Raw genomic sequence first — 12488 nt, forward strand, 5'->3', positions numbered from 1 at the left:
TAAATCTGGGCTGGACAGAATAAATTAAACCCTCTGCAGTATGTTCAAATTCTAATTCTACTCTACAATACTCTTGCAGAATTTTGACATTTCATCACCTGCTTATTTAATAAATCAAACTCTTTATTTAAAACCTGTAAGTAATCAGTGTTGGTGTTGAGCTGACCTGATTTATTGAATGTTTAAATCTGATGTCTAAAGCAGGCTGTGAAGGTACCACACTGAATTTTGTCTGAGCATTTTTGTGTGTTTTAGTAGCCACTTCACAGGAGCATTGTGTGTTGTCTTGGCTGGTGTGCAAAAAAAGGTCAGGCAGCAAGCACATCAGTCTTGTCAGATGTGTAGGATGCACTGGTCCTGTCTAATGCATGCTTGTAGAGCAACCAAGTCTATCCTGTGTTGTTCTGAGTATAAAGTTATTTTAAATTTGCTACCTGCTAAGTACCTTGGTTGGGAAATGTAATGTTAAATGGGGTTGATCTGTAATTTTCAGATGATTTGCCTTTTTGTATCATGGTTCCTCATTTTTTGATAATTACAATCATAGTATTGTGTGGCCAAAAGCACTGACCCCGCCTAATGTGGAAACACTTCGACAATCAGAGAAGTCTAGAATCTGTTTTTACCTTGTTGCTGGTGTTGTATTCATGTAGACATTTACACTTTTGTGATGACTTGATCAAAGAAGACATTTAAACATTCCAGCCTTCTCAGTATGTTGGGGGCTTTTACTTCAGCTGGTAAAGAAAAGAGGAACTGCTTGGAGGCAGAGGGAAAAGGGGGGGTGGAAGAACTTACTGCCCTTGCTAGTGTGTTTGTGGAAATATTTCAAATTTCTTCTGTCTGTTGCCAAAGTGCATAGTGTTATGTTTCTCACTTTTGTATCTACACATATGCATTCTTTCTTTCTAATCTGGCATAGTCATTTAGCCCAATTTCCATTTTTTTTCCTCTTTTCAGTTGCTGGTAATAGGTATTGGTAAACACTAAAAAAAACCCCAAAACAGCAACAACAAAAAAACACTTTTAAACAAAACCACAAACAAACAAAAAACCTCACTGATTTTGATACTACTTTGGAGTTTCCTTTTTCTTGGCTTATAAAACCATAATTGATTTGGGACCACTTCAGGTGATGGTGCTATTTTTTGCCCTTCCGTACTGCCAGAGTAAATGCTATGAGTTTTCTTCTGTTAAGGTATTTATCACAAATGTTGACTGGTATGCCTAGCAGCATTTCCTTTTTTAATTCTTACTTTTGCTGGAAGAACAAGTTGAGGTGGAATTTCTTCTGCTGTTTTGAAACAGTACAGTGTTTTTATTGACTTCAGACTAATGTCTCGTTTACCATGTGCAGTAGTGTGTCTTGCTCATTGTCTAAGGCTTGTAGTTCTATTTTCATGTCTAGTGTGATTGTGTGTCATGTTTCCAGGACAGTATTGCATCTTCAAAACTCTTGATTACTAAAGAGTTACTTACTTAGCATTATAAGCTGTTTGAAAATGCCATCAAATAAAGATTTTTAATAAACTGTAAGCAAGCGATAATTTCTAAGATGTGTCTAATGAATGTACAGAATAGTTTGGAATATAATAAATCTGGATGGTAAGGTACTTGATCTTTTACTGTAAATAATTTTGTATGAGTTCTTATTGTGTGAATGGTGCTGTTTGTCTTATTTGCAGATATGGATTATACAGTTCACCTTTTGATCCAGTTCTGTTTGATTTGGAAATATGTGGCTCTTCTTGTAAAAATGTATACAACAGCAGTATTGGAGTGCAGTCAGATGAAATTGATTTGTCTGATGTTCTGTCAGGTATGTATGTTTAGCAGTGATTGTGGTAGAATTGATAAATCTCTATTATAGTGTTTTCTTTTCCTGAATATGTGATTTTATACTTTCTAACCAAGCTGAAGCCCAAGGTATTCTCTTGCTCATGGTATCTTTTGCGTTTCCTGTTGCCTTAGGACAAGAAGAAAAAGCCTCTTTCTGGAATCTGTTATTTTCTTTTCCTGTGGAATATCTCAGGGTAGAGATTAGACAGAAAGGCTGCTCTCATTCCCTGGGTCAGTCATCTAGGAATCATCTGTCACCTCTTTCAAGTAACTTCCTTGAGCTGTGTTATTATTCATTTAGGCTAGCCACACCCACATAGGCAGAGAAACCTAAATGGATTTTTCTGAAGTTGGAAAGCTGCCATATGGCATTCTTCTACTTAAATATAAAGGTTTAATGAGGTATTTTTTTCTGTTTTAGAGGAGTTAAAATACCTTAAAAGCATATTTGTGTCTATCTTCTCTGGTTAATTCATAAGTGAACCTTTAGACCCTGTGATGTCCTAAAGAACTAGATAATTTTTACCTGTCAGGAAATTGTTTTCATAGTAAGTGTGTTCATCACTCATAGTGACTCCTTTCCTTCTCTTGTATGCTATTGTCTTTCTCCTTCCTGTCCTTTCCTCCATACAACTTCGTGAATTTGTTTGGATACTGATTAATAGTCTGGGTTTTACACTAAATTTGTCTATGATCTTAGTTGGTCTGACAGTTTCTTCTTCTTCCTTTTAGGTAACATCAATATATTTTTGCAAGCTAATTTGCTTTCAGTGTAGAAAGAATAGAGCATCCATATATGATTTTTTCTGGAATTAAGAAGGTTATATGATGCTTCTGTCACAGTTGACAATTTGACTTATTAATATGCTCTCTTCAGATTTGACAGCAAATCCCCATTTATATTGAGGATGTGATAATGTTGTTTCTTCTACAACATGAACTAGTAAAATATGTACATTATATTTAGTTGTCCCTTTTGACACTTCACGAATTGAAATGTCACTATGAAGAAAAAATTGGCTGACTGTGCAGATACATGTTTCTTTTTCAGGAAATGGGAAAATAAGTAGCTGTGCAGCTGCTGAAGGTAGTTTTACTTCTCTTACTGGACTTCTGGAAGTTGAACCTCTGCACTTTACCTGTGTTTCAACAAGTGATGGAACTAGAATAGAAAGGGACGATGCAAGTACGTTTACTGGTATATACAATTTTTCATTTTTTCTACTTAGAATAATTCCATAGTACATCTTTAATTGAACATAATGGCACTGTTTGACAAACTGATTGCTTGTAGTTTTGCAACTGTTGAAATGTTTTGTCTGTGATTTGTTTTTTCTTAAATAATTTCTATATGTGAAGAAAGGCATATGTTGGGTCACTGAACAGATATGTGGAGTTAAACTTCTTGGATCTTAGCAAACAAAGTGGATTTTAAGAATATTAACTTGAATCCATTTGTTTCTATTGGAGAGTATAATGTACAAGCTTGCATCTTTACCTTACAAGCTTTCGTGGTGGAAGAATTCCAGAGCAATAGATGGCTTTTCTGTGATCCAAGTGCATAGTCTGTAAACCATATACTTTGTAACTCAAGATGATGTTACCTTGTAGCAAGAACTGGATTAAAAAGATCTTTCTCTTGGTTTTGCATTGCTCTGAACAATTTGTAAGGAATTAAAGGTGTGTTTTATAATTTCTACATGGGTGTTTTATTTTGTTTGTTTGTTTCATGCCAGTGAGTACCTTTGGGGTTACCCCAGCAGTTGGTGGCCTCTCTTCAGGAACAGTTGGGGAAGCCTCGACAGCCCTGAGTTCAGCAGCCCAGGTAGCTTTGCAGTCTCTCTCTCATGCAATGGCCTCAGCCGAGCAACAGCTCCAGGTGCTGCAAGAGAAACAGCAGCAGCTTTTGAAGCTTCAGCAACAGGTTGGAGGCCATTTGGCTGTTTTTAGTGCTGTATCTAAACTTCGAAAGCTGAGAAAGTAGTTGCAGACCTAGATGGCTTTTTTTTTCTGTATAGTGTATTTGAGGAAGGAACTGCTCAGCGCTCTGCTTCGCTCTTCTTAAGCAAAATGCTGGTAGTGTCTCCCATGCTGCTTTGGTCTTTCAGACTTAGTTTTTTATGTATTTTAAGGGTGGGCTGGGAGTTTGTAATAAAACCTAAGTCTTCATAAGTAAGTATATCAGTCTGGAATTGAAAAAGCATACCAGAATGAAAAGCACGGTTGCTGACACAGGGAAGTGCCAGTCATAAAGCCATTGTTAGCTGGCCAGTGCTTGGCTGTGTTGACTCTACTTTTCTGTTCAGTGTAGGATTTTTACTTTTCTTTTTATTATTCCATATAATTACTCATGTTCCTCAGCTTGTGAGTCAAGCTAAATAGTTTAGTAGTTTAATTTTTCAGCTTACAGGTAAGCTTTTTTTCAGCTTACCTGTATTGAAGGTAGCTTAGGTTTAGTAAATCCAGTTGTATAATCACAGTTAAACTTGTGGGTCAGTACTACTCTCATGTTCACAAGTAGTATTATCTGCTACATACATTGCTTTCATCTTCTCCACAGAAAGCTAAGCTGGAAGCAAAACTGCATCAGACAACGGCAGCAGCGGCAGCAGCAGCATCAGCAGTTGGTCCTGTTCACAACTCTGTGCCTTCCAATACAGTAGCAGCGCCAGGGTTCTTCATTCATCCTTCAGATGTCATTCCACCCACACCAAAAACAACTCCTCTCTTCATGACTCCACCTTTGACTCCACCTAATGAAGCAGTTTCTGCTGTCATTAATGCAGAACTTGCTCAGCTTTTTCCGGGTTCAGTCATTGACCCCCCAACAGTTAACCTTGCAGCACATAACAAAAATACAAGCAAGTCTAGAACGGTAATTATTTTCTTTTTCTTAGAGAAACAAGATGCTGTAAGCATTACCAGGGTCTTAATTTATAACTGAGTGCTAGTAAATATATATATATTTGGGTGAGATGTGAAGAATATATTGCTAAATTTATACCATGAGAAAAGAACTTATGAAAGCAAGATGGTATTGTTACAGTACCTCATCTGGTTTCTCTTTATTGGAGCTAGCTTAACAGTGTAAGGAGTTAATAATCCTTTGAACTTAGTACTTCATACATTTTGATGGTTCATGCTCAAATTTAAGTGTAGTGTTGTCAAAATTAGACATCTTTAACAACTCACAACAAATGCGTAGATGTTAATCACTTAATTTTACTGATGTTTTTCCACTCCTCAGAATCCACTTGGATCTGGCCTTGCTCTTGCAATATCTCATGCTTCACATTTTCTTCAACCTCCACCTCATCAGTCAATTATTATAGAGCGAATGCACTCAGGTAAAACCACAATTCCTAATAGTAGTTTTGACACGTTCTAGTAAGAAGTGGAATATTTTCTGGGGCTTTAAATAAGTTGCTTAGCTACAGTCTCTCTTAGCTTTCCAGAGTAAAGATATTTCTCGGTTTGTGTTCTGTGTTACCTGTGAGTTTTAGACCTGGCACTTGATGATAGTTGAAAAATGCTGGAGTCTTGGGGGATATGTTGGGTGTCTGAACAGAGCACCTGTTCAAAAATAATGCGTGAAAAGCAAAACAGCTTCATTTAAGTTGATGCCAAAATTTTCTTCTCAAAGTGTTCAAGCTGTAGTGGGAGTTTCTGGGATTGTGCAGCTATTTTTAGCCTCAAGTATGCAAATATAGCTTTTAAACAATGCATAAACCTTTATATACCTTTTAAACAATACATAAACATGGCTTTATTGTTTGAGAAGTAACATATCTTGCTGGTTAGCACACACTGCTCTTTCAGGCAATCCTGTTTTTCTCACCTAGGAGCAAGAAGATTTGTGACCCTGGATTTTGGAAGACCTATATTACTGACAGATGTATTGATTCCCACTTGTGGAGATCTGGCTTCTTTGTCCATTGACATCTGGACTTTAGGAGAAGAAGTGGATGGAAGGCGACTGGTAGTGGCTACTGACATTAGCACACATTCACTTATTTTGCATGACTTGTTGCCACCCCCAGTTTGCAGGTTTATGAAGGTAAAAGGATCTTTTTAAAGTTCTTGATGTGCATTAGTACATGAACTTTCGCTTAAGCTCTCTTCAGACCAAACTCTTTTTCACTATAATTTTTTAATGTATTTTTGACCTGGTGTTTATTTTTCTTGTTTTGATACAATTGTATTACAATATAGTTGCATTTTCTTTCAGATCACTGTTATTGGTCGATATGGTAGCACAAATGCCAGAGCAAAAATCCCATTAGGATTTTATTATGGCCATACCTATATCCTACCCTATGAAAATGAGCTGAAACTAATGCATGATCCCCTCAGAGGAGAAGGTGAATCAGCAAATCAGCCAGAAATTGATCAACATTTGGCAATGATGGTTGCATTGCAAGAAGACATACAGTGCAGGTTAGAAGAAAAAAAAATGTATTTGCTATTTTTTTTAATGTAAACCACTGTGATATCATAATGTTGCAGATTTTTTTTCTTCCCATTATATTCTTCACACCAAAAAATACTCTGTAGAGTTGTTGTGAATATCTTTGGAGCAATAATAAAGACTACACTGTATTTTTTTCTGTATCTGTTTTAACAGTGCATTCACAATGGACCAGGATTTGGCTTCTGGCAGGGTGTGTTGCTGTTTGCTAATGTGTATTGAATTGTGCTTTTTGACTATTTCCCTTTAGGTACAATTTGGCCTGTCATCGGTTGGAAATCCTTCTGCAGAGTATTGACCTGCCACCGCTCAATAGTGCTAACAATGCCCAGTACTTTTTGAGAAAGCCAGACAAGGCAGTAGAAGAAGACAGCAGAGTATTTTCTGCTTACCAGGATTGCATTCAGCTGCAGCTTCAACTCAACTTGGCTCACCATGCTGTTCAGAGACTCAAAGTAGCTTTAGGTGCAAGCAGGAAAACACTGAAGGAACAATCTGATCCAAAAGAGTTGATTCAGATGTCATCGACAGAACAGCTCCGCACCATCATTAGATACTTACTGGATACTTTGCTCAGTTTGCTACATTCATCCAATGGTCAGTTTTTTTTGAGGTTTTGATTTTTTTGTCATGTTAGTAGAAACAATTTCCAATTATTTTTATTTCTTGACCTGTACTTTTCTACTATAAGGCCTTTATACTATGTTTAGATGTAGAATCATAGAAATGTAGAATGGTGTTTGAGTTTGAAGGGATCTTAAAGATCATCCAGTTCCAACACCCTGCCATGGAGAATGACATCTTTCACTAGATCAGGCTGCTCCAAACCACATCTACTGTGATTTTAGTAGGTGATAGCATACTTTCTAAAGCTTTACCAGTGGCACCAAGCTGGCCTAACCACTTCCTGAAAAGGATGGGAGAAGGTGTCAAGGTCCTTCTTGCTTTTGTGTAGTCCTGCCTGCATATTCCTTTTTCAGATAGTCATCTGATCTTCCTTGGGATGATCCAGTTTGCTGAAGTAACAAAACACTGCCCAGGCAGAATACTCAGGTGGTTTCCACAGGCAGAATCACCTTGTGAAAGGATCTCTGAGCAGTTGAGGCCAGTGCAATGCTGGGGATGGATTAGGCAGTTAAAAGCAGGCCGAGGAAGCAGAAGTTGCCTCGAGAGTGGTGGTGGTGGTAGTGAACTCATAAAACCAGTATTTCTAGTTCGTTCATGATATTTTGATATCCAGTAAAGATTTTTATTTCCTAAGCTTGCTATTGAATGAAGTTTTGGCAAATTGAAATTGAAAAATCTGAGTAGGAGTTGGTGGTGTTAAAAAAAATAAAAACAAAAAACAAAAAAAAAGGAAACATTAAGTTTCCTTGTTGATAAGTTCTTATGTGATTTTCTGTGCCAGTTTGTTCTAAAACATGATAGAGGTTTGTTTTTTGCTTCATGTAGGTTCTGTGGAGTATTTGCACTGACATAGTATTGATTTGGTTTTGACCAAATGGCCTGGTCTTTGAGTTGCCTACAAATCCCCATCTCCCCATATGTTCTCACCTCCTTTACTCCTGTGTCAGTTAGTCTAATTGTAGTAGTTTAAAAAACTTACTGCAAACTTCTTCCTATGTTTTCAAGTCACTGTTTCTTTAAACAGAGGTGTTCTCTTTTCCTAAAAGGGCACTCGGTTCCTGTGGTTCTGCAGAGTACTTTTCATGCTCAAGCTTGTGAGGAGTTATTTAAACACCTGTGCATCAGTGGAACCCCCAAGATCCGATTGCACACTGGCCTTCTGCTGGTTCAGCTCTGTGGAGGGGAAAGGTGGTGGGGTCAGTTTCTCTCAAATGTACTGCAGGAACTGTACAATTCAGAGCAACTTCTTATATTTCCACAAGACAGGTAAGGTATTAATTTATATTGATACATTACCTGTGGATCAGTGAAGTAATTTCATTGTTCATAACTTAGCATTGGAATTGACAAAATGGGGCTGAATGGTTTTCACTGATGGTTTTTTCACTCAATGGCTTTCACTGTTTTAAGAAATAGACCCAGAAAAGTACTGCAGATGATAAATGTAAATTGCAGTCATGTATTGCACCTGTTTGGTTCTTACACCACAAAAATTTGCTATTTTTTCTTACTTGGAGGTCTTTGCATACCTAGCAGGATTGCTGTGCAGTGTCAAAAGTGGCCTTCTCTTTTATCAGGCTTAAATGTACCCTCATCATAGAGCTGCTCTTCTCCAGTATTTGAAAGTGGGACTGAGGCTGGAGGGTACATACACTATTAGCATTCACTGCAAAAGACTGCACTGAGATAAGAGCAAGAACGTGTAGAGTTGAGCACTGAATGTTAGATGTATTGATCATTTCAGAGTATTGATTGAGGTCTTTAGTATTCTAAATGTTAGCATTTTATTTTAATCAAACTTATTTGCTGCTTAGAGGCTTTCTGCCTTATTTGAACAGCAACACCTATATTTTCATATATTTTTAAAATTAATAATTCAAGAATATAAGAATCCATATATTTCATTCTTGTTCCCTGCTATTGGTAATATGTAATAGGAAATAAAATGGATGAGATCTTGTTTCAGATGTGGAAGACTCTGCTGACCTCTTCAGGGTGAAAGAGATGTTCACCCTAAAATGCTGCATTAACCTTAACAATAAGAATGTCAAATCCAGCCTACTAGCTGGGCCACAGTACTCCTTTCTGTAGCAACCTGTGTTTCAGATGAAATCCTAGGACAATAATGTTATATAAGGGGTGTTGCAGGATATTACTGAATCTGAAAAATAAATAAAATCTTAAATATGTAAATTTTGTTTTTAGGGTCTTCATGTTGCTTTCTTGCATTGGCCAAAGATCGCTTAGCAACAGTGGTGTTTTAGAAAGTTTACTGAATCTCCTGGATAACCTGCTGTCACCACTGCAACCTCATTTACCTGTGCACAGAAGAACCGAAGGTAGCCTTCTAATTTGGGAGATTATTTTCATATTCATTATAAACCAGAAAATTGAGAGACTAACTCACAATTTTTTGTGTATTAAAAGAAGAAATTGCTTGTTTACTATATTTTTAAAACACAGTTGTCTTTTAAAATGTGATTCATCTTCTTGTTCTTTAGGTGCTAAAAGAGATTCCTTCCCCCACCCCATTAAAACTGAGCAAAACCAATTTGATTATTTATATTTCAGCTAGGAAGCTTGGGCAGAGTGGGGGGAACATTCAATATATAGGCACCTCTAGTGAATGAGTTTGGGATTTAGTGGTTTGGAAAGAAATGCACCTTTTTGCTCATGAGATCCTTTCTAAGTTTCAAGTTTTTGAGGTGAAACAGATATGAAAACAAGTTTGTTAAGTGTATCTGTGTGGTTTCTGCAGACTACACAGTTTGTTCTTGTGGGGCTTTTTGTAATTACAAGGAATTTACTTTTTTTGATCCTAAAAATTTATTGGAGTTATATCCCGCAAACTTGATTTTCTTTGAGTGTTCTCTTAACTACCCCAAGGTTGACGCAAATTCTTATTTTTGAAAACATCACACCTTAGGCTACTTCATTTGTTATGTACAGGTAGCAAAGCATTATAAGAAGATCAGTTGTTTAAAATTCTTAGCCTTGTGAGGTCTGTGAAGTGCCAGTTGAGACTCTGTTCTTACAGACCTACAGCTGGTGTCAGAAGCTGTCCCATTGCTTCCCACTGATCTACCATGTGCTTTCTCTATCGGGGCCATATCCTGCTATAGTCTCTAACTAGTTTGAGGCAAACCCAAGCTTACATCTCCTCTACCTCTGTTTGCACTCTCCCCACAGCTTCCAATTCCTTTCATAGCTCTTGCCTTACTAGTTGTCCTCATGGAGGACTTTAGGAAGCAGAAGTAACTGATACTTCAGAGCTTTATTTGCTGGTCTTCCAGCTTCCTTCCTCCTGGACAGTACAGGTGAGTACTAGGGCAATATTATGTGTGGTGGAAGCATCAGGTATGGCAGAAGAAATTCCTATTTGAGAACTGTCACACATAAATCAGAGTCAAAGGGGTGAATACTTATTGGGGAAAAAGTGGAAAAGCAAAGGAAAATCAGAGCAAGAGGTGAGTGTTAGGGGTGGAGAGAAGTTGTAAACTTTGAGACCGGACGAGGAAAAAAGGAATAAGCAAAAGACATTTGGAGGGAGGGAGGGAGAGAAGCTGAGATTTTTTTTTTGTGAGATTAAAGGAAAATAAATGGTCTTGTTTTAACAGAATTATGAAAAGGTATGTGCTTCACTTTGCAGCAGGATCCTTTTTTTTTAGTCTGCCAGTCAAAAAGGTGTGTAGCAGTCACCAATGCTCCTCATTTCTGTTCTTGCAATTTAGTCTGTGGCTCCAGTCCAGGTCCTTCCTCTGCCTCCATGGGATGGGCTGCTTTCTGTCAAAGTGTGCTCAGGAAACTGCAGTTAAAAAGTCAGGCTGCATCCTAATGCTTGGATGCCAGCAGCTACATGTGATTTTGGGTGGATCATTTCTCTGCCTTAGTTTTCTTGTTTGATCTGCATTTAATAATAGTTTGAATTAATTGCAGCTTTTTTGAGGTCAGTGCATGAAAAGCACAGTGTAGTTAAATGTGGCTCAGCACAGTGCACTGATAGGAAAATTTGGGTGTAACCTCTCGTGCTGATGTCTTTGCTATATTGGCATGGTAGAATTATGCCATTTGCATAATGACTGTAATTAGGTGGTCATTATTTGAAGGTTTCTGGTTTTGTTGAGCAGTTATGAGTTCACTTTGGAACTGTTCATTAGGATTTCCATGTGCACAAAGATTTTTCTTGCGTGATGCGCGAGATAAGTTTTTTTTCCTTTCTGCCTGTACAAAAACACAACTTTTAAAGTGTGAGACTGAAATAGGCGTTAGCCAGTCTTTAGTGCCACCAGTGTGGTTCATTGAGTCTGAAGTCACTCTTGGCTTTCCTGCAACTTATTCGGATAACTACATGAAATACAGTCATGGAGAAGTCAAGATGGAGGTATCAGTATGTATGGTTATAACTATCTTATTGGAGCCCTGCTTGATGGAGGAATTGCACGCTGTAGAATTTGAGATATCTACTTCATGTACTTGAATGCAAGCAGCTGTCATTATGCATTTGGTATTTAGGAAATTTAGACATTAAATTTTTGATGCTTTTTAAGAAAAACGCAGCTTAATTTTTAGCTTGAACAGTTGAGGTGAAGCTTTTGACATCCAACTTAATCATACTAAGGGAACTGTGACATTTTTGTTTGCGCCTAAGTTTTATACTGATTTCTTTCCTCATTTATGAGTGCTCAGACTCTAACTCTCCTTTTAAAAGAGAAAAAGAGGGGAGTGGAGTCTTTGTCACCTAGTGATGTGAAATATGTGATGTTTATGTCTTCAGAAATTTATTAAAGCACTGAAATTTGTTTATTTTGAAGGAGTTTTAGATATTCCCATGATCAGTTGGGTTGTAATGCTGGTGTCCAGACTACTGGATTATGTAGCTACTGTTGAAGATGAAGCAGCCACAGCCAAGAAACCTCTGAATGGAAAAGAGAGGGAACGCTTTTTGACAGGTACATCACCTTTATTATCAAAAGTTCATTCTATGGGTATTGCTATGGAAGTTGTTCAAATACCTGAAATACATTTTCTATTCACTTGAAAAAAGAGATTTTAAAAATGCATGTTGTGATCTTTTTATTTTCATTCTTGTCTGCTTATTTACATCCGCATGTCCTTATAAATGTAATCTCTTTCATTTCTTCAAGTGAAAAATGCAGGATTGATTTTAATTTGTGAAATGTCTGTATATTACGGTGTGACTGGGATTTTACAATTGAACGTGCACCATGTTGAGACACTTTGTGTTGTGAGAAAGGGCCAGTGCTATGGCTTCATAAATGTTTTGGTATTTGTATCCACTATTTTTAAATTGGTTTTTGTCTGGTTTTCATTTATTTCATAATAATAGTAGTACTAATAATAATAATATGTACTATATATTGTTGTTATTGTCATCATCATTGTTATAATTGTTATTATTATTACTTTGATTAGCTATGGTTTTCTTCTAATATATTTTCTAAAAATTAAAATAAAGCTTTTATGTTATGAAGATGTTTATCTGTTTTTACTTAGGACAGAGTTCCTTGCCTGCTTATATGTTCTAAGAATAATG

At 37.1% G+C, this 12488-nt stretch overlaps 1 protein-coding gene across 1 annotated transcript in view; it reads left to right on the forward strand.

Annotated features, from left to right (window-relative positions):
• The window catches only part of BIRC6 (baculoviral IAP repeat containing 6), a 164111-nt gene that overhangs the window by 42905 nt on the left and 108718 nt on the right, over positions 1 to 12488 (forward strand). Inside the window, exons 23-33 of the mRNA XM_031059804.1 lie at positions 1686 to 1819; positions 2891 to 3025; positions 3576 to 3763; positions 4400 to 4714; positions 5087 to 5186; positions 5682 to 5896; positions 6068 to 6276; positions 6558 to 6904; positions 7981 to 8200; positions 9140 to 9273; positions 11746 to 11883. Coding sequence (XP_030915664.1) covers positions 1686 to 1819; positions 2891 to 3025; positions 3576 to 3763; positions 4400 to 4714; positions 5087 to 5186; positions 5682 to 5896; positions 6068 to 6276; positions 6558 to 6904; positions 7981 to 8200; positions 9140 to 9273; positions 11746 to 11883 — 2135 coding nt within the window. The remainder of the gene's footprint in view (positions 1 to 1685; positions 1820 to 2890; positions 3026 to 3575; positions 3764 to 4399; positions 4715 to 5086; positions 5187 to 5681; positions 5897 to 6067; positions 6277 to 6557; positions 6905 to 7980; positions 8201 to 9139; positions 9274 to 11745; positions 11884 to 12488) is intronic.

The sequence above is a fragment of the Geospiza fortis genome, unplaced genomic scaffold, assembly GCF_000277835.1.
Source record: "Geospiza fortis unplaced genomic scaffold, GeoFor_1.0 scaffold41, whole genome shotgun sequence".
Taxonomy (NCBI): Eukaryota; Metazoa; Chordata; class Aves; order Passeriformes; family Thraupidae; genus Geospiza; species Geospiza fortis.